This window comes from Chlorocebus sabaeus, chromosome 1 (assembly GCF_047675955.1).
Source record: "Chlorocebus sabaeus isolate Y175 chromosome 1, mChlSab1.0.hap1, whole genome shotgun sequence".
Classification (NCBI taxonomy): domain Eukaryota; kingdom Metazoa; phylum Chordata; class Mammalia; order Primates; family Cercopithecidae; genus Chlorocebus; species Chlorocebus sabaeus.
This window is the reverse complement of record NC_132904.1, coordinates 54,107,599-54,127,326: the sequence shown is the minus strand read 5'-3', so window position 1 is coordinate 54,127,326 and position 19,728 is coordinate 54,107,599. Positions and strand designations below refer to the sequence as shown.

The window sequence follows — 19,728 nt, the reverse complement described above, 5'->3', positions numbered from 1 at the left end:
TATTACTAAAATTAATTTCTTTTTTTTTTTTTTTTTTTTGAGGTGGAGTCTCGATCGGTTCCCAGTCTGGAGTGCAGTGAGGCGAACCCGGCTCACTGCAACCTCCGCCTCCCGGGTTCAAGCGAGTCTCCTGTCTCAGTCTCCCGGGTAGCTGGGATTACAGGCGCCCACCACCGCGCCGACCTAATTTTTGTATTTTTAGTAGAGACAGGGTTTCACCATGCTGGTCAGGCTGGTCTCGAACTCCTGACCTCAGATGATCCGCCCGCCTTGGCCTCACAAAGTGCTGGGATTACAAGCGTAAGCCACCGCGCCCGGCCTCTCCTGCAATTTTATTTAAATCACAAATACACTAGATCCTCTTACATGCTTCGAAGAACCAAAAAAAAAAAAAAAAAGACATGAATTACCACAATGATTACCGAATTAATTGTAAATTTTTTATTTAAACTAGTCACAAAGGTATCATAGGTATGACTTACACCCAACGGGGACCAAAAGATGAACTAATGATTGGGTTGCGGAACGAAAGACAGAATTATCCACAACAATCTTGGGAAGACAACAGGATTGGCCAGGCCCATCCCAAGAGGTCCACGTCAGGCAGAGGCCCCGCCCACCGCGGGACCAAGCGGCTACGCCTTCCAAGCTTTCATCTGGGGCCGAGCCAGCGCTGAGAAGAGTCAAACGCCACATGGTTCCGAAGGTCCTGGAGGCTCTCGGTCACACCCTACAGCCCTACAGCTGACACGCCAACGAAAGCTTCTGAACCGCCAACACCAAAACGGAAACACCGGAGCCACAGGGCGAGCTCGCGTAGGGCACGCTCCCGCGGGAGTGCTTCCGGGACAGGGGGCGGGGTCGCCGGAAGTGGCCGTCCGCCGTCCGCTGCTCGTTGTTTAAGCGGCTGACGGGAAGGAGAAGCCAGAGCTCTGGCGGCGCCGCGGGGCGGCAGTCAAGACCAGAGCCGGAGCCGTCACTCACCTCTGGACTAGCCTGAAGCGGAGACTACCGGCTGCGGAGCGGCGGGGCGAGACACTTGCTCGCCTTCTGACCCCATCATGTCGCGGGGCTCCATCGAGATTCCCCTCCGGGACACTGACGAGGTAAGTGTCGTGTATGGAGGCGGGTGGGGGCCGTGAACTTGTACGATCGCCCCCACCGACTTCGCTCGACTTCGTTTCTGAAGCGAAAGCATCCTCCTTCCCTAAGAGCCCTGATCAAAATCCCTGGCCAAGGTCTGATCTTCTTCAGCTCCTGTGCCCTCTCGAGCAGGGAGCACCGCGTCTCTGCAGCCTCAGGGCCACTCGGAGAAGGAGTTCTTGAAAGTTCCTCTCCAGCCTATTCGTATTTGACAGTGCGCTACTCTTTTCCTAAACAACACGCGGGAGCAGAGGTGTGAGAGTACCCGATAAAAGTAAAACACCTCGCAGATTACAGAGGTGGGCTCTGATGTTACCGGGGTTTATATGCTGCTCAAGCTCGAGATCTTTCCCTGGGAATATATAGGAGGTCACCTCTTCTCCCTTAGAAACTCGAGTCTGTCATGGTGCACTATGTTCTCTACATCAGCTCTCCTTCAGCGAGATAGCCCAAGATTTAGCCGCCCCTGTGTGCTGATAGAATTTAACCTCCTCTCGTTCACCTATGTCTCATTCATGGGTGGCCTGTGTCTTGTCTGAGTAAAGCTCTCAGCTTTGATGTTCAGTCTTCTTGTATATCTTATACTCTTATTTTTATTTTTTTGTTTGAGATATAATATTGAGGTATAAAATTCAGTGGTTTTTAGTGTATTCGCTAAGTTGTGTAGTCATTGCCTCTAATTCCAGGACATTTTCCTATTATTATTTTTGTGCTTACAGTCAGGACTGTCTGTTACACGCAGGTGCCACCTCCATGATTAATGTGTGCAGTGGCATTCAACTTTGCATGGCCTGTAGGGTCATGCATCTCAAGGAGTCAGACCTATGGCATGAGAGTCTCTAGGGTGCTTATCTGCACTTTACTTGGATTCTATGTTAAGTAGGATTTTGTTTTGTTATTTTTGAGTAAGCAGACCATTTCTAGCATTTTATAGTTCCAGTGATTTGGGGACAAGTAGCAGGGTTTGTTTGCTTCTCTGTGCTCCCTCTTTATTATAGTATAACCTATTTGTCATGTACTCCTTAAACATTAACATGTATTAGCTCAACCGTATTGAAAGTGAACACCTACTCTATGTATATGCATGTTGATTATATTCAAGAAAAGCAGCACAGATGAAATTTGAATTTTAAAGCGGAATAAGAGTTAAGACCTACATTTTGTATTTTAGGTCATTGAACTTGACTTCGATCAGTTACCGGAGGGAGATGAAGTTATCAGTATTCTGAAACAGGAACACACACAACTGCACATATGGATTGCTTTGGCGGTCAGTATTCATGTAACAAATATTTTTTATTTGTTGACTAGGAAAATATGTAGTTTCTGTTTTCAGATATAGTAATAGCCAGCTTGGCTGCATGGTAGATTAATTATACCATGTGTATGGAAATTAATTGTGTTAATAATTTATGAAACAATAAGGCCATTTTCCTAAGTGATATGCTACTCTACTGGTGAATTAGTGTATGTTGGTAAAGGCAAAATTCATTTAAGTACTACTCGGTATTGAATATGTGATTATTTAGTGCTTGATCAGTGAAGGCTGCCTTATGGTTTATAGACAAGCTGAAAAGAAGGGAAGTACTTCTGTGTGAACATTGCTGCTTAACATTGTTTCCTATAATAATAAAACATTTCCCTTAAAATATTCTAGAAAGTGATTAGGTTCCAGGAAAACCCCACAGAAGTTCTTTTGGGTGAAGTTTATCTCAGGCTTACGTTTTTTGTCCTATTTAGTCTCCTTCAATGTGACTCTTACTGGAGATTCTCAAGAAAATCCAGTCAGAAAGCCTAAAATTCTATATCCTCTACTCGCCAGCGGCAGCTGCGTAATGATGTTTCCTTTTTATAGGAATAGGTAATATAAATGTTACAGTCATTATTCCTAAGGAGATATGCCATATTGCTTTCATACAAACATACAGAAGAGTCTCCTAATATTGTCTTGAAGAATCAGAGAAATAGGTCTGGAATTGGGCTTATATCCCATGCTCAAGACTGCTCTAAGAGTTTCTTCCTTTTGGATGTGGATTTACAGAGAAGTATTTTCAGTGACAAGCAGTGCCTTCTTGACTTGAAGTGCCAAGTTTGCTTATTCAATGGAGACCAAGCCTCCTTGTCACACACATTTTTTAAAACCATACGGTAATTTAGGAGTGTGTGTGTGTGTGTGTGTGTGTATATATATATATATGTAATTTTTTTTTTAAAGTACATATGCCTCCCTTAACAGCACTTAAACAAAAATTAGAATATTGGAGGATTAGCATGGCACCTGTAGTAGAATAGATTAATGAAACATTGTGGGATATAGATTTTTATAGGGAAAAGAACGTAGGCTTTGGGGTTAGATCAAGTCTCGGCATGCTGCTAACTAGCTATGTGACCTTAAACAAGTGATCTAACTTCTGAGCATATGTCCGCATGTAAAATATAGAGATGTTAGCATCTACCTCATAGAGTGGTTGTACAGATTAGAGAATATGTATATGAAATTCCTTTCATGGTATGTGACCAATAGTCAGTGGTTAATAAATGGTGGATATTCCACATAGAGACAGAGTCTCTCTATTTTGCCCAGGCTAGACTCAAACTCCTGGGCTCAAGCCATCCTACCACTGCAGCATCCCACGTAGTAGATTACAGGTGCATACCACCACACCTAGTGGATATTTCTTTTATTATTTATAAGTCAAACAGATGCCTAGAGAAGTTATTAAACAGGCCCAAATCACAGAGAATTTTTGGTAGATCTAGAACCAGAAGCCAAGTTTTCTATTTAGAATTCTTCATATCTTTCACTCTTGTTTTCTCTCTTAGGCTCCACTTGTCTGAAAATTTTAGTTAGAAATCAACTATTGCTAGATAAGTAGCAGATTGGGAACATTTTAAGTCATTCCAGTTTTTTAAACAGCTTTATTAAAGTCTAATGGATTTATAATAAATTGCACATATTTGACATTTACCATTTGATAAGTTTTATCATCTGTATACACCTCTGAAGCCATCATCACAATCAAGGTTAATGAATACATCCATCACCTTCCAAAACTGTCCTCTGTACCACTCCCCACAAGCCCCCCACCCCACCCCTAATCCCTGTGCCAGACAATCACTGGTCTGCTTTCTGACACTAGAGATTGTTTTATGTTTTCTGGAGTTTTATATAAATAGGATCACACAATATGTACTCTTTTTTTGGTCTGATTTCTTTCGTTCAGCATAATTACTTTGAGATTTATCCATGTTGTAGCATGTATTAATAGTTCATTCCTTTTCATTGTAGGATAGTATCCTTTTTATGGATACACCTCAGCTTGTTTATCCATTCACCTGTTAATCAACATTTTGATTGTTTCCAGTTTTTTGTTATTACAAAAAAAGCTGCTGTAAACATTTATGTACAACTTTTTATATGGACATATGCTTTAGTGATTCTGATTTGTTTCATTACCTATAGCTGGAATACTACAAGCAAGGAAAAACAGAAGAGTTTGTAAAATTGTTGGAAGCAGCACGTATAGATGGCAATTTGGACTATAGAGACCATGAAAAAGACCAGATGACTTGCTTGGATACATTGGCAGCGTATTATGTACAACAGGCTCGGAAAGAAAAGAATAAGGACAATAAAAAGGATCTTATTACACAGGCCACCTTATTGTACACAATGGCCGATAAAATTATTATGTATGATCAGGTAAAAATAAAGTCAAATTTCTTTCCATTTATGAAGGGGGGAAAAGCACATGAAAGCAAAATGTGTGTGAGAGCAGATTTTTTGAAAGAGTTTTTCTTCAAATAACATGGTTGATAGAGTCAAAAAGAAGAACGGTTCCTCATTAAAATTGGAATGCTTTGGTTTTTGTACTGTTTAAGTAATATGGGCAAATTTAGTACATAAAACTTGCACCAGTAATTTTATTATCTCCAGGTGAATTTCAAGGATATTTTAAGGAATTAAAATTTTTCTTTTGGTCATTGTTACTGGCGCAGAAGACTTACATTTCAGGATAATTTCTCATTTTGTAATTAAGAATTACTTGTTAGTAGCTTAAGCACATTACATTTGATAGGGGAATTTGCATTGTGCTCCACCTCCTTGCTATTTGGTTTTTACTTTAGTGTTACACGTTCATGGTATATGGGGGTAAAGTCTAAGATAATACATTACTTTATAGAACCATTTGTTGGGAAGAGCCTGCTTTTGCCTCCTTGAGGGTGACAAAATGGATCAAGCTGATGCACAGTTTCATTTTGTACTCAATCAGTCTCCAAATAATATTCCAGCCCTTCTTGGTAAGTGATCTTTGGCAACATATTAGGAAACAATTGTTTTCAGCATATGCCTACAATATATTTCTTTGTAATAGCTTCTTAATAACTCAGCTAGACAGCACAGTAGAAGAGCTTTATGTTGTTACAAATGAAATTACCTACAACAAATATTGTTGAAATTGTAGAAATAAAATATATACCAGTTAAGAGTAATTATTATTTAGGCCAGGCACAGTGTGATTTCAGCACTTTGAGACCCTGTCTCGTTATATCTGTAATCCCAGCCCTTTGAGAGACTGAGGCAGGAGGATCACTTGAGACCAGGAGTTCAAGACCAGCTTGCTATGGTGGTCACTTGCTATGGTGACAACATAGCAAGACACCATCTCTACAAAAAATAATTTTTTCAAAAAAGAGTAATTGGTTATTCACTTCTGAAGAGCCAATAAGCAATCTCTACTTAGACAACTTCAAGCTATTTCAATTATTATTTTATAACTTTTTAAACTGTTTTTAAGTTCAGGGATACAAGTGCAGGTTTGTTACATAGATAGACTTGTGTCATGGGGATTTGTTGTGCAGGTTATTTCATCACTCAGGTATTGAGCCTAGTACCTATTAGTTATTTTTCCTGATCCTCTTCCTCCTCCCACCCTCCACCCTCCAAAAGGCCCCAGTATGTGTTGTTCACCACTGTGTGTCCATGTGTTCTCATCATTTAGCTCCCACTTAAAAGTGAAAACAGGCGGTATTCAGTTGTCTGTTCCTATGTTAGTTTGCTAACTTCATAACATTTCACATAAAAACAGGAAGTTTTATTTTTAGACATAAATTAATATACTTTTATGAAAAACGAATTTTTAATATGAAATTTTGTTCACTGTTTTCAAGTATTTCTTACTGAGTGATGTGTTTAACTTAGATAAGTTATAGACTTATGGCCTTTAATCAGACACTATGTTTATTTTTAAAAATCTTTACAGGTAAAGCTTGCATTTCCTTCAACAAGAAGGATTACAGAGGAGCTCTTGCTTACTATAAGAAAGCATTGCGTACTAACCCAGGATGTCCAGGTAAGAGAAAAATTTATGTCTAAACTGTGTATGACCCAGCTTAAAACATTGAGGATTTGTCAGTTGCTTATGAAGTTAGTTATGAAAAGATATTGTTAGATTATTGAAGTGTCAGAATCATGATTTTTTTTTTTTAGTGCTACGTTTGAGTCAAAAACTGGATGGTGAGGCCAGGTGCAGTGGCTCATGCCCATAATCCCAGCACTTGGTAGGCTGAGGCAGGAGGACCACTTGAGCCCAGGAGTTTGAGACCAGCCTGGGCAACGTAGTGAGACCCTGTCTCTACAAAAAATGAAAAAGTTACATCAGCATGGTGGCACACACCTGTGGTCCCAGCTCCTTAGGAGGCTAAGGCTGGAGGATCTCTTGAGTCTGGGAGGTTGAGGCTGCTGTGAGCCATGATTGTGCCATTGCATTCCAGCCTGGGCAACAGAACGAGACCCTGTCTCAAGGGGAAAAAAAATAGATAGGGGCTGGGCGCACTGGTTCATACCTGTAATCGCAGCACTTTGGGAGGTTGAGGTAGAAGGATTGCTTGTTGGGCCCAGGAATTTGAGACCAGCCTGCACAACAAAGTGAGACCCCCGTCTCTATAGAAAATCAGCTGCACATGATAGTGTTTGTGGTCACAGCTACACAAGAGGCTAAGGCAGAAGGATTGCTTGAGCCTAGGCATTTGAGGCTGCAGTGAGCCATGTTCATGCCATGGCACTCCAGCCTGGGCAACAGAGCAAGACCCTGTCTCAAGAAAAAAAAAAGTCTGGATAGTAGATTATAATATAATCTTTTTGCCCTATATTATTTTTCTTTTCAAAATGTCATTCATGTAGCAAATTTTTATTGAGTATGTGACAGGCACTGTTCTAAACCCTGAGAATGTAGCAATTAACCAAAGAGACAAAAGTTCCTACCCTCATGGAATTCAGTTTTCAGTGGGCAAGATAAATAGTAAAATATGTATGATGTGTAAGCTACCAGTAAGAGCTAAGGAGAAGAATAAAGCAGAAAAAGGGTGTGAGAAGCATCAGGAGTTGCTTAGAAAGGATGACCAAGGAAACTCATCAGAGATAGTAACGTTTGTGTGAAGACCTAAAAAACAACCAGAAGCCAGGCAGATATATAGGAGAAGACCGCTCCTAGAGAGAGAGCATAGAAGGTACAAAGGTCCAGAGGAAAGAGGAAAGTTTAAGGAAGAATAAGGAGGCCATTGTATCTGGAATGGAGAAAGAGTGGGGGTGAGAAGTAGTAAGAAATGGGGTCAAAACTATAACCAGGAACTGACTAATCACATAGGGCATCACAGATTATTGTAAGGACTTTAGCTTTTACACCGACAGAGACGGGAAGCCATTGGAGGGCATTGGGCAGAGGAGTGACATGATCTGACCTATATTTAAAAGGATTGTTGGAGCTTTGGGGTTGAGATTAGAGTGGGGCTCAAGGGGAGGGGGTCAAGGACAGAAGTAGGGAGAGCAGGAAGAAGGCATCTGCAGGCAGGCAGGTCAGAGGTGATTGTGGCTCACACTAGGGAGGTAATAGTGGAGTTGGTACAAGTGGTCAGATTCTACACGTGTCTTGAAAGGAGAGCTGATGGAGTAGATATGATGTGTGAAACAGAGAGGAAGAGTCAAAGATAACTCCCTTGCACAAGCAATTGGAAAAGTAGAGTTGTATTTTATTATATTTGGGAAATAGTTTAAGTGGAACTAGTTTTAGACATGAAAAGTTTGAAATACCTTTTAGACATATAAGTTGGCAAATTAAACAGTTCAAACTTAAAGCTTTTCGAGCTTTATCCTGAGCCTTGAGAAGAATATGGCTATACAATCTGAGTCACGTGGCATGCAGTTGCAATTTCTGTCTTTTTTTTTGCTGTAGATAATTAAGATCAAATGGTGCCACAAATAAGACCCCCCTCACATGGAGCAATAAAATAATCTTTTTAGAATATAGCAATTTGTAACCAATCAAATTGCTGTAACATATGCACCTGGTGTTATATTTAAAAATGTTATAATCCTGCTAGAACTTCTCTGTTTCCCCCAAATAATTAAAACTTTAACTTTTTCACTTTGGAAAATGCTGATATCACTCATTTGGAGTCAGTACTTTTCCAGTGGCCATTCTCACAGCTTGCACCCCAGTAAACTCTATACTTAATCATATTTTCCAAATCCCGTTATTTAAAATTGACGAAGAGCTCAGAAAGGCTGGAATTCAGGAAAGAGGTCTGGGCTGAAATCATCAACATATAGATAGTGTATAAAGCTGTGAATGAGTGCAAATAGAAAAGAGGTCTGAAGGTGGAGCCCTAGAGCACTCTGACATTAAGAGATAAGGAAAATAAGGAAGAATCCGCAAAGGAGACTGAGAAGATAATCGCCAGAGGTATAGGAGGAAAATAGGGTAAGTGCATTGTCCTTAAAAGCAAATGTAAAATGTTTCCAAAAGAAGATGATGACCAACAGTGTCAAATTCTGTTGTTAGGCCAAGTAAAATAAGGACAGAATTGATCATTGGATTTAGCAGCATACAAATCCATAGTGACCTTGATAAAAGCAGTTTTACTGGAATAGTAGGGTGAGAGCTTCACTGGAGTGTATTCAAGAGAAAATGGAAGGAAAGGAATTAGACATAGCCAGCATAGCTAGATCTTTCTGGGAGTTTTGCTATCAAAGGAAGAACAGACATGATTGACAACTGGAAAGAGATATTCAAGAGAGGATTTTTATAAGATGGGAGAATGTTTATGTATAGATGAGAATGAATGATCCAGTAGAGAGAAAAAATAGGGGAGGGTTGCTGGAGCAGTATCCTTAAATAGATAAGAGGGCATCTAGTGACCAGTATGGCAGTTGGCTTTAGATGGGAACTTGTTTGTGTTTTGGCATGGTCTTGAAATGAGGTAGCACATGTGAGCATAGCTCTGAAGGGAACAATGGTATGTGTACATAATCAGTCACATTTAAGGTCTTAGTGAAACTTTTGTTCTCTGTTTAAAAATCATTCTTCAGTAATGAGAAATTGAAGATATGGTTAGCAGCGTTGTTAGAAGACAAGAAAAATACCAGTATTATAGTATTCTATTCTATGGTGAGAAATGTGTCGGTGATAGAGGAGAGGGTTGGAACGTGGTATGATATAGCCTCCAAGGAAACCAAGTTTGTGATAGATCAAAAGATTTTATAGTGTAGTTATACTGAGGTTAATTTTGGGGATTTTGCAACTCACAAATAGAGAATGTTTAAGCATTTTTGTAATTGAACCCTAAAAAATGCCCTAGTTTAACAGATTGAATGACTTCATTTTATAGCGGAAGTTCGTTTAGGAATGGGTCATTGCTTTGTGAAACTTAACAAACTGGAAAAAGCTCGTCTGGCATTTAGCAGAGCCCTGGAACTCAATTCCAAATGCGTGGGAGCATTAGTTGGACTGGCTGTTCTAGAACTCAACAATAAAGAGGTATGTAAGTGAAAAAAGTGTGTAGCTTCTAACTGCTTTGTCAAGCCCACAGCCTCTTACCTAAAACTCTCGGAGCCAGATGTGTCTTAGAAATTAAGACTACAGATTACAGAAAGGTACCTATACTTTGTAATGTATAATACCCAGTTATTGGGGCAGTACCCCAAAAGCAAACTTACATTTGTGTGGCAAAATGATAGACTGTTCATACTAGTAGGATGGTGTTACAATTCAGGTAGTATTGCCACCAAATGAGTTTGCTCCAAGATTACCAAAAAAAAAAAAAAACTTGTTTTTTAGAGCATTTAGATTTCAGAATCTCAGATAAGGGGTTGTAGACTTGTATATCAGTTTGGAATGCTTCCACTGCAAGTAACAAAAAACACATCTCAGTGCTTTAAACATAAGGGCTTTTACTGTTTACTAAACCAGTTGTCAAAGGTCTCAAATTTGATAGCTCCTTGTCATCAAACTTATGATTTTATATAATTCTGTCCTCCCTTCCTTAATGTGCAGCCTTTCTTCATCATGTCTGTCACCTCATAGTCACAAGATGGCTGCAGCATCTCCAGCTTCTCATTATTACATTGATCTTCTAAAGAGGGAGGAAAGGGAAAGGATAAAAAGGCATTTTCTTAGAGAAGCCCTGTCTTGTATTGAGAAGGAAGCTCTCCATCATGCTTCCCTTTATGTATAATTGTCCAAAACACGTATGCCCAGGTTTCTCAGCCTCAGTACTATTGACATTTTGGGCTGGATAATTCTTTGCTGTGGGGAACTGTCCCTTCCATTGTAGGATGTTTATTTTAACAGCATCCCTGGCCTCTACCCACTAAATGCCGGTAGCATTCCTCCAGTTGTGATAACCAAACATGACTTCATTCTCAGTTGAGAACCACTACCTTAGGCCAGAGGAATAGATTATCTGGACTGGTGTAGGTCAGTCATGATTCATGCCCCAGGCCTGGGGAAGAGGGGAAGGGAGCTTTCCTTCCTAAACTCAAAAGATTTTCACAGGCTACAAAATCTGGATTCTGTTAGCAGGATAAGTGATAAAATGGCTGTTGGGTAATCCACCAGTATCAGCCACATGAAGAAAACAGCTCGGATCAATAAAACCAAAGTGGTAAAGGCCAGGCATGGTGGCTATCACCTATAATCCCAACACTTTGGGAGATCAAAGCGGGAGGGTTGTTTGAGCCCAGGAGGTCAAGGCTGCGGTGAGCTGTGTTCCTGCCAATGCACTCCATCCTGGACAACATGTGAGATCCTGTCTGAAAAAAAATAAAAATGAATATAAATAAATAAAAACAAAGGTGGCTTTTTGTGGGAGAAGTAGGGGCAGGGACTAATAAAGTAGGTAAGTCTCAAGCAAGAACTGAACAAGAAAATAAAAAGAGGGAAAAAAAAGTGACACACAAAAAAATTAAGGATTAAAAGGGAGATTTAATTACAAATGCAATACAGATATTTAAAAATCATAAGAGGCTTCTAATCTGTTTTAGTGTCTGATCTTAGGGTTTATAACCTTATTTCTTGTGACTGAAGAAAACTTTGAAAAGTGCTGATTTAGTATTGTTTTCACTCCACCTTGTTGCAATGTTTTCTTTTAGGCTGATTCCATTAAAAATGGCGTCCAGCTTCTTTCCAGAGCCTATACTATTGATCCTAGCAACCCTATGGTATTGAACCACTTGGCAAATCACTTTTTCTTCAAAAAGGTAGAAATCATTTATTTTTAAATTCTGATTTTTGTTTTTCTATACTGCAATCGATATTTTATTTCTTTTTTAAACTGGGAAAGAGATTTGAAAATGTCAGATTTTCCCCCCCTCCAAATTATAGTTTGTTGTATTAGTTACGTGGGGGTACATACGTTTGTTTATTCATTTATTTGCTTAATATTTATTGACCCCTACATACTGTACCCAACACTGTGGTGGTGATGCGGAGATGAGTAAAACATGGTTTCTGTACTCAAGGAGTTCAGTTTCATAGAAAAAGCAGCCATGTAAACAAATGTAAATGTAAAAATAAAGGTATCCACTCATTTATGGTAGAGAAATGAGGAAGGGGTCAGGTGGCTAAGGTGAATTTTCACCAAGGCTGCAGAACTTTTGAACTAGGTTTTTAGGAAGAGGTCACTAGAGAGTTGAAAAAGGAAAGACACACAAATCTATGAAATAGTATATAATATTTTTATGGTAGGCAATGCTTTGGATTCAGATAGTGGAGCATTTGTGTAATATCAGAATTTGGACATACTATGTAAGGAACAAGGAGTCACTGACGTTTTTATTTATTTTGCATGTTGATCATGTTGTATTTTTTAAGTTGCCACTAATTCTGTAGAAGCAGTGGTATTTTAGGTTTCTTAAAATACTAAATCTACTGAGAGTAGTGGCTCATGCCTGTAATCCCAGCACTTTGAGAGGCTGAAGTGGGAGGATTGCTTGAGCCCAGGATTTCAAGACCAGCACTGGCAACATAGTGAGACCTTATCTCCACAAAAAATTTTAAAAATTAGCTGGACATGGTGGCACATACCTGTAGTCTCAGTTACTCAGAAGGCTGAGATGGGAGGATCACTTGAGCCTGGGAGGTCGTGGCTGCAGTGAGCCATGGTGGCACCATTGCACTACAGCCCATGCGACAGAGTGAGACCCTGTCTCAAAAAAAAAAAAAAAAAAAAGTGCATTTTATGAATTTACTTATGTAATCTTCACAGTAATTCTATGATGTAGGTAATCTTATTCCCATTTTGTGGATGGGTAAATTGAGGAAGAGTTAGTAGTCTAAAGTCAATAATTCACTATGAAAGGAGCATATGTTTCTACAACCAGAGAGAGTAAAGCACTGTGGTTAATAGCTATGTGACCTTAGACTAACCACAGTGCTTTACTCTCTGGCTGTAGAAACATACTACCCTTTCATAGTGAATTATTGATTAGGCTATAACTGTTATAGCACTGAAAGGCAATTATTTATGGAGAAGATGGAAATGTATCTTACAGGTAAACGAAATGTTAGTCTAAGATAAAACAGCTATGCAAGCTAGTCTTATGAGTTCACTCGGTTGACTTTCTGATCTTCGTTCAGGATTATAGTAAAGTCCAGCATCTGGCCCTCCATGCATTCCATAATACAGAAGTGGAAGCTATGCAAGCAGAGAGCTGCTATCAGCTAGCTAGATCATTCCATGTTCAGGTAATTTTATAACTTCTCTAAATGTCTAATCTTTTTGCTTATGGTGTTTTAAGTCTTTCCAATACTTCTGTTCATATTCGTCTTGTTTTATTTTCATTCTTTAGGAAGATTATGACCAAGCTTTTCAGTACTATTATCAAGCCACACAGTTTGCCTCTTCCTCTTTTGTGCTCCCGTTTTTTGGTTTGGGACAAATGTATATTTATCGAGGTGACAAAGAAAATGCATCTCAATGCTTTGAGAAAGTTTTGAAAGCTTATCCTAATAATTATGAAACTATGAAAATTCTTGGCTCTCTGTATGCTGCCTCAGAAGATCAAGAAAAACGAGATATTGCCAAGGTACGTCTTTTTTTTAAAGTCTTAGCTGTTTACTGTTGGTTATCCCAAAACTTCCATTTCTCATTTCCTGTTATTGCTAGTAGAAATATGATATAAACAGTTTTGTTAGCTGAGCTTGTTCCAGTTTAGATAACAAACAATGAACTTATTAAACAAACTTAAATAGCCCCCACTTTTAATTTTGACAACCTATTCATGGAATACTTCAGCTTAACAATCTCTTTTATCCCAGGGCCATTTGAAGAAGGTCACGGAACAGTATCCCGATGATGTTGAAGCTTGGATTGAATTGGCACAAATCTTGGAACAGACTGATATACAGGTGTTTGAGTAATGTTTTTTAATCTCCCACATGATGTGTTTTTTGTAAGCCTGGTGTAGTGTTTCTCTTCCACTTATACCTTTTTCTGTCAATCATAATACAGGGTGCCCTTTCAGCCTATGGAACAGCAACACGAATCCTGCAGGAGAAAGTGCAGGCCGATGTCCCCCCAGAGATTCTCAATAATGTGGGTGCCCTCCATTTTAGACTTGGAAACCTAGGGGAGGCTAAGGTAGGAAAATAGAAATATTTCCTTCTTTTATACTGAATCAAGTTGAATGCACGGCTTTTTAAAAAGTGTATAAACTAAGTCTTTTAACAGTGTGATTTTTCTTTCTCATAGAAATATTTTTTGGCATCATTGGACCGTGCAAAAGCAGAGGCGGAACATGATGAGCATTACTATAACGCCATTTCCGTGACCACATCATACAACCTCGCCAGGCTATATGAGGCGATGTGTGAATTCCATGAAGCAGAAAAACTGTATAAAAACATCTTACGCGAACATCCTAATTATGTTGACTGTAAGGATTTTAAACTTCTTTATGTAATGAAATCCCTTCATTCCTACAAGAGCAGCAAAAATTTAGCCTGAAAAAAAATTTAGATTTGATAGTCAAAAATTTTTAAGGTTCCGATATCCCCATTTCTCCAGGGCAGATTTGTGGCCTTAAAACAAAGGTGCAGCTTTACTTACATTTGTGCTATAAATAAGCAACTAAAACCAACTGGACCATATTTCAATGACTACGCTATCTTCAATGGATCAACTACTTTTGTTAGGCTTTTAACAACTCCTTGGCATATTTGATAATGCATTTACCTTTGAAACATCCTGTTTTGATTTCATATGAACATTTTTGCAGTGTTTATAGAGAAAGAGAAGTGCTTTTCCTTGAAATAATTATTACTAAAATGTCCTAATTTGAGTTTTGCAACCTATACATTGTAAAATATGGAAAGCTTTTAATTAAAAAATAATTTAGGCCTGGCATAGTGGCTCATGCCTGGAATCCCCGCACTTTGGGAGGCCAAGGCAGGGGGATCACTTGAGTCCAGGAGTTCGAGACCAACCTAAGCAATCCCAATAGCGAGATCCCATCTTTATATTTTAAATAATAATAATTTACATAGGGTACTTAATTTTATTTGTGTGTATGAGGGTTCTTTTTTTTTGTTTTTGTACTTTCTTTAAAAAGAACCTAAAGCATGATGTTTTGACTCTAATAAATCAGGAGCTTTTTTTTTTTTTTTTTTTTTTTGTGAGATGGAGTCTTGCTCTGTCACCCAGGCTGGAGTGCAATGTCATAGTCTCAGCTCACTGCAATCTCTGCCTCCCGGGTTGGTGCAATTCTCCTGCCTCAGCCTCCCAAGTAATTGGGATTACAGGGGCCCACCACCACGCCCGACTAATTTTTGTATTTTTAGTAGAGATGGGGTTTTGCCACATTGGTCAGGCTGGTCTCGAACTCCTGACCTCAGGTGATCTGTCCACCATGGCCTCCCAAAGTGCTGGGATTACAGGCGTGAGCCACCATGCCCGGCATATCGGGAGCTATTAACTTAGTGCCTGTCATGCTGTTATGGATGCAAAAGTGATTTAAAATAAGCAAGATTTCAGTTGAATGCCAGACTGAATTTGAATTGATTTGATAGGCAGTAGTGAACCATTATTGGTTTCTTGAGAGAAGTAACATTTCCTAGAGAAAACAACAACTTACATTTGTGTAGCACTTCACTGTTATTTAATGGAAGAACCCCAGTTAGAGCCCAGGTCTTCTAAGTAATAATACCTATTCATCAGACTTTCACTATTTTGCCATATTACAAGCAGCTTTTTTTAAAAAAGGTAACTGACAATGGTGTGCATTAGAGAGAAATTAGAAATGGGCCAGTTCCAAGCTTTTTAAATAACTTAGCTTGAGGTAAGGACTTAGACCAGGGACCTAGAATTGGGAGTGGAGTGGCAGAGGTGGTAAGTCTTAGATTTCAGACAGTAAGTCTAGTTGGTGACAAAATTATTCTTTAACTTGTTGGATTGATGATTGATTATTGACCTTTGGGACTTTTATGTTTCTTGTATGGCTGTATTAATGAAAAAAATTTGTTTCAAAAGTACGACTTTAAAATTATGATACTTTATAGCTAATATTTGGGATATAAAAACTTTTAAATATGTTTTCAGGCTATTTGCGCCTAGGAGCCATGGCTAGAGACAAAGGAAACTTTTATGAGGCTTCAGATTGGTTTAAGGAAGCTCTTCAGATTAATCAGGTTGGTAATATTAACTCTTAGGTTTGAGAAATAATTATTTTCACTTTTCCTTCCCCATAAATCAGTTTTTCCTTTTAATGGCTACATCTTCCTGGTTTTGTCATCTTTTTGTTTTGTTTTGTTTTCATTCACTCATTAGATACTAAAGAATGTATTAGGTTGCATTATTAATCATGTTATAAATAGGGACCATGTTTTTTATATAAATCTTTCCTATTGTCTTCTTTGTTCCTTCTTCCCTTCCCCCATCCTGTCCCTTCACTCCACTTCAACAAATGTGACCTGGCTCCTGTGTTTACTCTAGTTTACTTCACTTTCAGTTTAGTTAGTGCCATATGAGAGAACTTTATAGAATCATAGTATCTTAGGATTTTGGATGGAACCATAGAGGTCATCTAAACGTTTTGAGGGCCCACAAAAAGAAATAGATTTCACATCATAGCCTAGTACACACAAATGTGTATGTAGACAAACAACTGAAATGAAAGTTTCACAAATCATTATTTGTTTTTGCCAATGGACGACACACTGATATTTTTACTTTATTCCATTCTGTTGCATTTACTATGCAGATAACTGAATACTAACTAAATTGATTTTACAACTCACTAATGGGTATCAACTCTCAGTTTGAAAACCACTGTTATGTGGGGGTCTACAACAAGAAGTGTGTATTTTCAAACAATTTTTTAATGATTTAACAATTTTTGTAAATCATTTTCAGGCTTCTGCAGCTGTAGATTCTCATTGTGAATCCCTTGCTTGCTCATGCATAAGTGTATTTGCAATACCAAATATACAGGTTTAGTATTTTTGCCTGTTAGTGATGGTTTCACATGTGTAACGTTTTGGTTGAGATGTTAAATGGTGGACGAGTACTGTGGATGTGAATGTGGGGACGTAATTTTAATCTTATGTAATTGGTCACAAGGCCTAATTTGCAGTAAGTATTGCTGTTTTATTTAACAATGCCTTGTTGCTTTGTATGCATTAATGTTTGGATGTAAAGATTGTGTCTATCCAACAGGGAGCCACAGTATTTAAATTGACCAACCTAATGTTACAACTACTTTGAGGTGGCCAAATGTAAACTGAAAGCCTTAATTAAAGTGGTACAATTTTGTATAACTTAGCATCAGTAGTTCAATAAATTTGGATTGCCATGCGAAAAAAAAAAAAAAAAAGAAACAAAGAAAAGAAAGAAAACCACTGTCATAGCTTGTAAACCTCTTCAGTAATCAACTGTTGTGGGAAGATGATTGATCTATCTCAAACTAAACTGCAGATTTTCCTTCTTCATATATGTATGTTTCAGGATCATCCAGATGCTTGGTCTTTGATTGGCAATCTTCATTTGGCAAAACAAGAATGGGGTCCTGGACAGAAGAAGTTTGAGAGGATATTAAAACAGCCATCCACACAGAGTGACACCTATTCTATGCTAGCCCTTGGCAATGTGTGGCTCCAAACTTTACATCAGCCCACCCGAGACCGAGAAAAGGTAATCTCTTTTTGTCCTTTTAAACAAAACTGATACTCTACTTTCTTGTTTGAATCTTAAGAGTGCTTGTTTCTATAGGAAAAGCGTCATCAAGATCGTGCTCTGGCCATCTACAAACAAGTACTCAGAAATGATGCAAAGAATCTGTATGCTGCCAATGGCATAGGTGATTATAAAACTTGAGTACCTATAACAATTTGTTTTAAGTGAATACTTTCAGAGGAATGTTTGTAAATCAGAATTTTTCTTAAAATGTGATGAATGTAGTTGTTTTAAAATATAATTTTTAGTTGTTTTTCTGGCTCCAATTAGAAAATTCTTAAGTGTGAACCTTTTTATATCTTTAGGAGCTGTTTTGGCCCACAAAGGATATTTTCGTGAAGCTCGTGATGTATTTGCCCAAGTAAGAGAAGCAACAGCAGATATTAGTGATGTATGGTTGAACCTAGCACACATCTATGTGGAGCAAAAGCAGTACATCAGCGCTGTTCAGATGGTAATAGCTTCTCTTTCAAGATATTTTTATATCTTGTTCGTTGTTGAGCAGATATTTTCTTAGCCATTCTGGCCCTGCCATGGAACTGCATGCTATCTCTTGTGATACTGTGTCTATTTAGAGATTTATAATTATATAATGCTAAGGCCAGGCTTTGGTATCCAGACAGAGATGGAAGTCCTGGTTCCGCCATTAATTACATGCCTCAGGCAAGGGACATCCCTTCTGAGCCAGTTTTCCTATCTATAAAATGGAGATAATTGTACCCTAACTTCATAGAATTGTGTGAGGATCCAGTATGAAAACTACTTGGCACTAGCATGCCTAGCATATTAGTAATACCCAGTAAGTAGTAGGATTTAATATTCATTTGTGTATTCAGTTTCTGAAACTGAACTGTGAGTTTCAGAAAGGTTAAATGACTTATTTAAAAGAAAACGGGCCAGGCATGGTGGCTTACACCTGTAATCCCAGTACTTTGGGAAGTTGAGGTGGTCGAGGCAGATGGATGATGAGGTCAGGAGTTCAAGACCAACCTGGCCAACTTGGTGAAACCCTGTCTACTAAAAATACAAAAATTAGCTGGGCATGGTAGCACATGCCTGTAATCCCAGCTACTGGGGAGACGGAAGCAGGAGAATTGCTTGAACCAGGAAGGTGGAAGTTGCAGTAAGCCGAGATCGCACCACTGCACTCCAGCCTGAGTGACAAAGCAAGACTCTGTCTCGGGAAAAAAAAAGAAAAAAGAAAACAGGGATAAGATTTAATGACTGTAGGATTTTTTTTTATGCTCACATTTGTTGAGTGCTTGAGTTTGAAATAAAAGTCATACTCAGCATCCATAACATTAAAAAGTAAAAAGGATCTTTGGCTCTCTGGGATATATTATGGTCAGAAAGGAAAAGCTTACAAAAAGTAGAAGAAAAGAGCAATCTAGGCTCTGAGAAGTGGTTTACCTTTTTCTAAAATGAGTGGGTTATTATCAGTATTCAGAGTACTGGAAAGTCGATAATCACAGAAACTCACAGAACCCAGATTGTATATGGTAGCTTCAGAGGCTGTGTTTTGTGAGGTTGGCCTTCCTGATCTGCTGAATGATAATGTTGCCTTTTATAAATGCAAATTACTAGGGATATTCAGGAAAAACCTGTCTTAACCATTTTTCATGAAAAAGGTCTTACCTGTGACAAGAGGTATTACATGGTCAAAAAGTACTATGTTCATGTCACAAATAACACTTGTATTATTTGTATTGGTTTTACCAAGAAGTTAACAATCAGAACTGTAAGACTCTTTGTACTCATTGCCAGTAGGTATGTTCTGCCAATTGTTAAGAAAGGTATAGACAGTAAAACCCAAAGGACACAGGTATATGACTTCTAGTCAGTGGTCAATAAGCTGATTCTAGATAGTATTGCTAAAAATATGAAAAAGGCTTTCCAATCTATTTACCCCTTCTTTCAGTGTTGGTCCACATTTCAAATGGAAAGAAATCATTTCAAGCATCTAGTTTTTCTAATGGTCAGATTTTTGTGTTATCAAAATGTATCCTGATGAATGTCAAAAATCATTCCCCAAATTATTCTTTGAAATTAACCATTCAAAGGGTAAAATACCTTTTTACA

General features: G+C 38.5%; 1 protein-coding gene across 1 annotated transcript in view; it reads left to right on the top strand.

Annotated features, from left to right (window-relative positions):
* The first annotated feature begins 427 nt into the window (after positions 1-427).
* CTR9 (CTR9 homolog, Paf1/RNA polymerase II complex component) overlaps positions 428-19,728 on the top strand; it is a 28,945-nt gene continuing 9,644 nt past the window's right edge. Inside the window, exons 1-16 of the mRNA XM_008006764.3 lie at positions 428-1,106; positions 2,315-2,413; positions 4,607-4,846; positions 5,328-5,445; positions 6,408-6,497; positions 9,811-9,959; positions 11,573-11,680; positions 13,059-13,166; positions 13,271-13,507; positions 13,740-13,829; positions 13,933-14,061; positions 14,173-14,356; positions 16,018-16,106; positions 17,422-17,607; positions 17,686-17,773; positions 17,955-18,103. Coding sequence (XP_008004955.1) covers positions 1,062-1,106; positions 2,315-2,413; positions 4,607-4,846; positions 5,328-5,445; positions 6,408-6,497; positions 9,811-9,959; positions 11,573-11,680; positions 13,059-13,166; positions 13,271-13,507; positions 13,740-13,829; positions 13,933-14,061; positions 14,173-14,356; positions 16,018-16,106; positions 17,422-17,607; positions 17,686-17,773; positions 17,955-18,103 — 2,109 coding nt within the window. The 5' untranslated portion in view covers positions 428-1,061. The remainder of the gene's footprint in view (positions 1,107-2,314; positions 2,414-4,606; positions 4,847-5,327; positions 5,446-6,407; positions 6,498-9,810; positions 9,960-11,572; positions 11,681-13,058; positions 13,167-13,270; positions 13,508-13,739; positions 13,830-13,932; positions 14,062-14,172; positions 14,357-16,017; positions 16,107-17,421; positions 17,608-17,685; positions 17,774-17,954; positions 18,104-19,728) is intronic.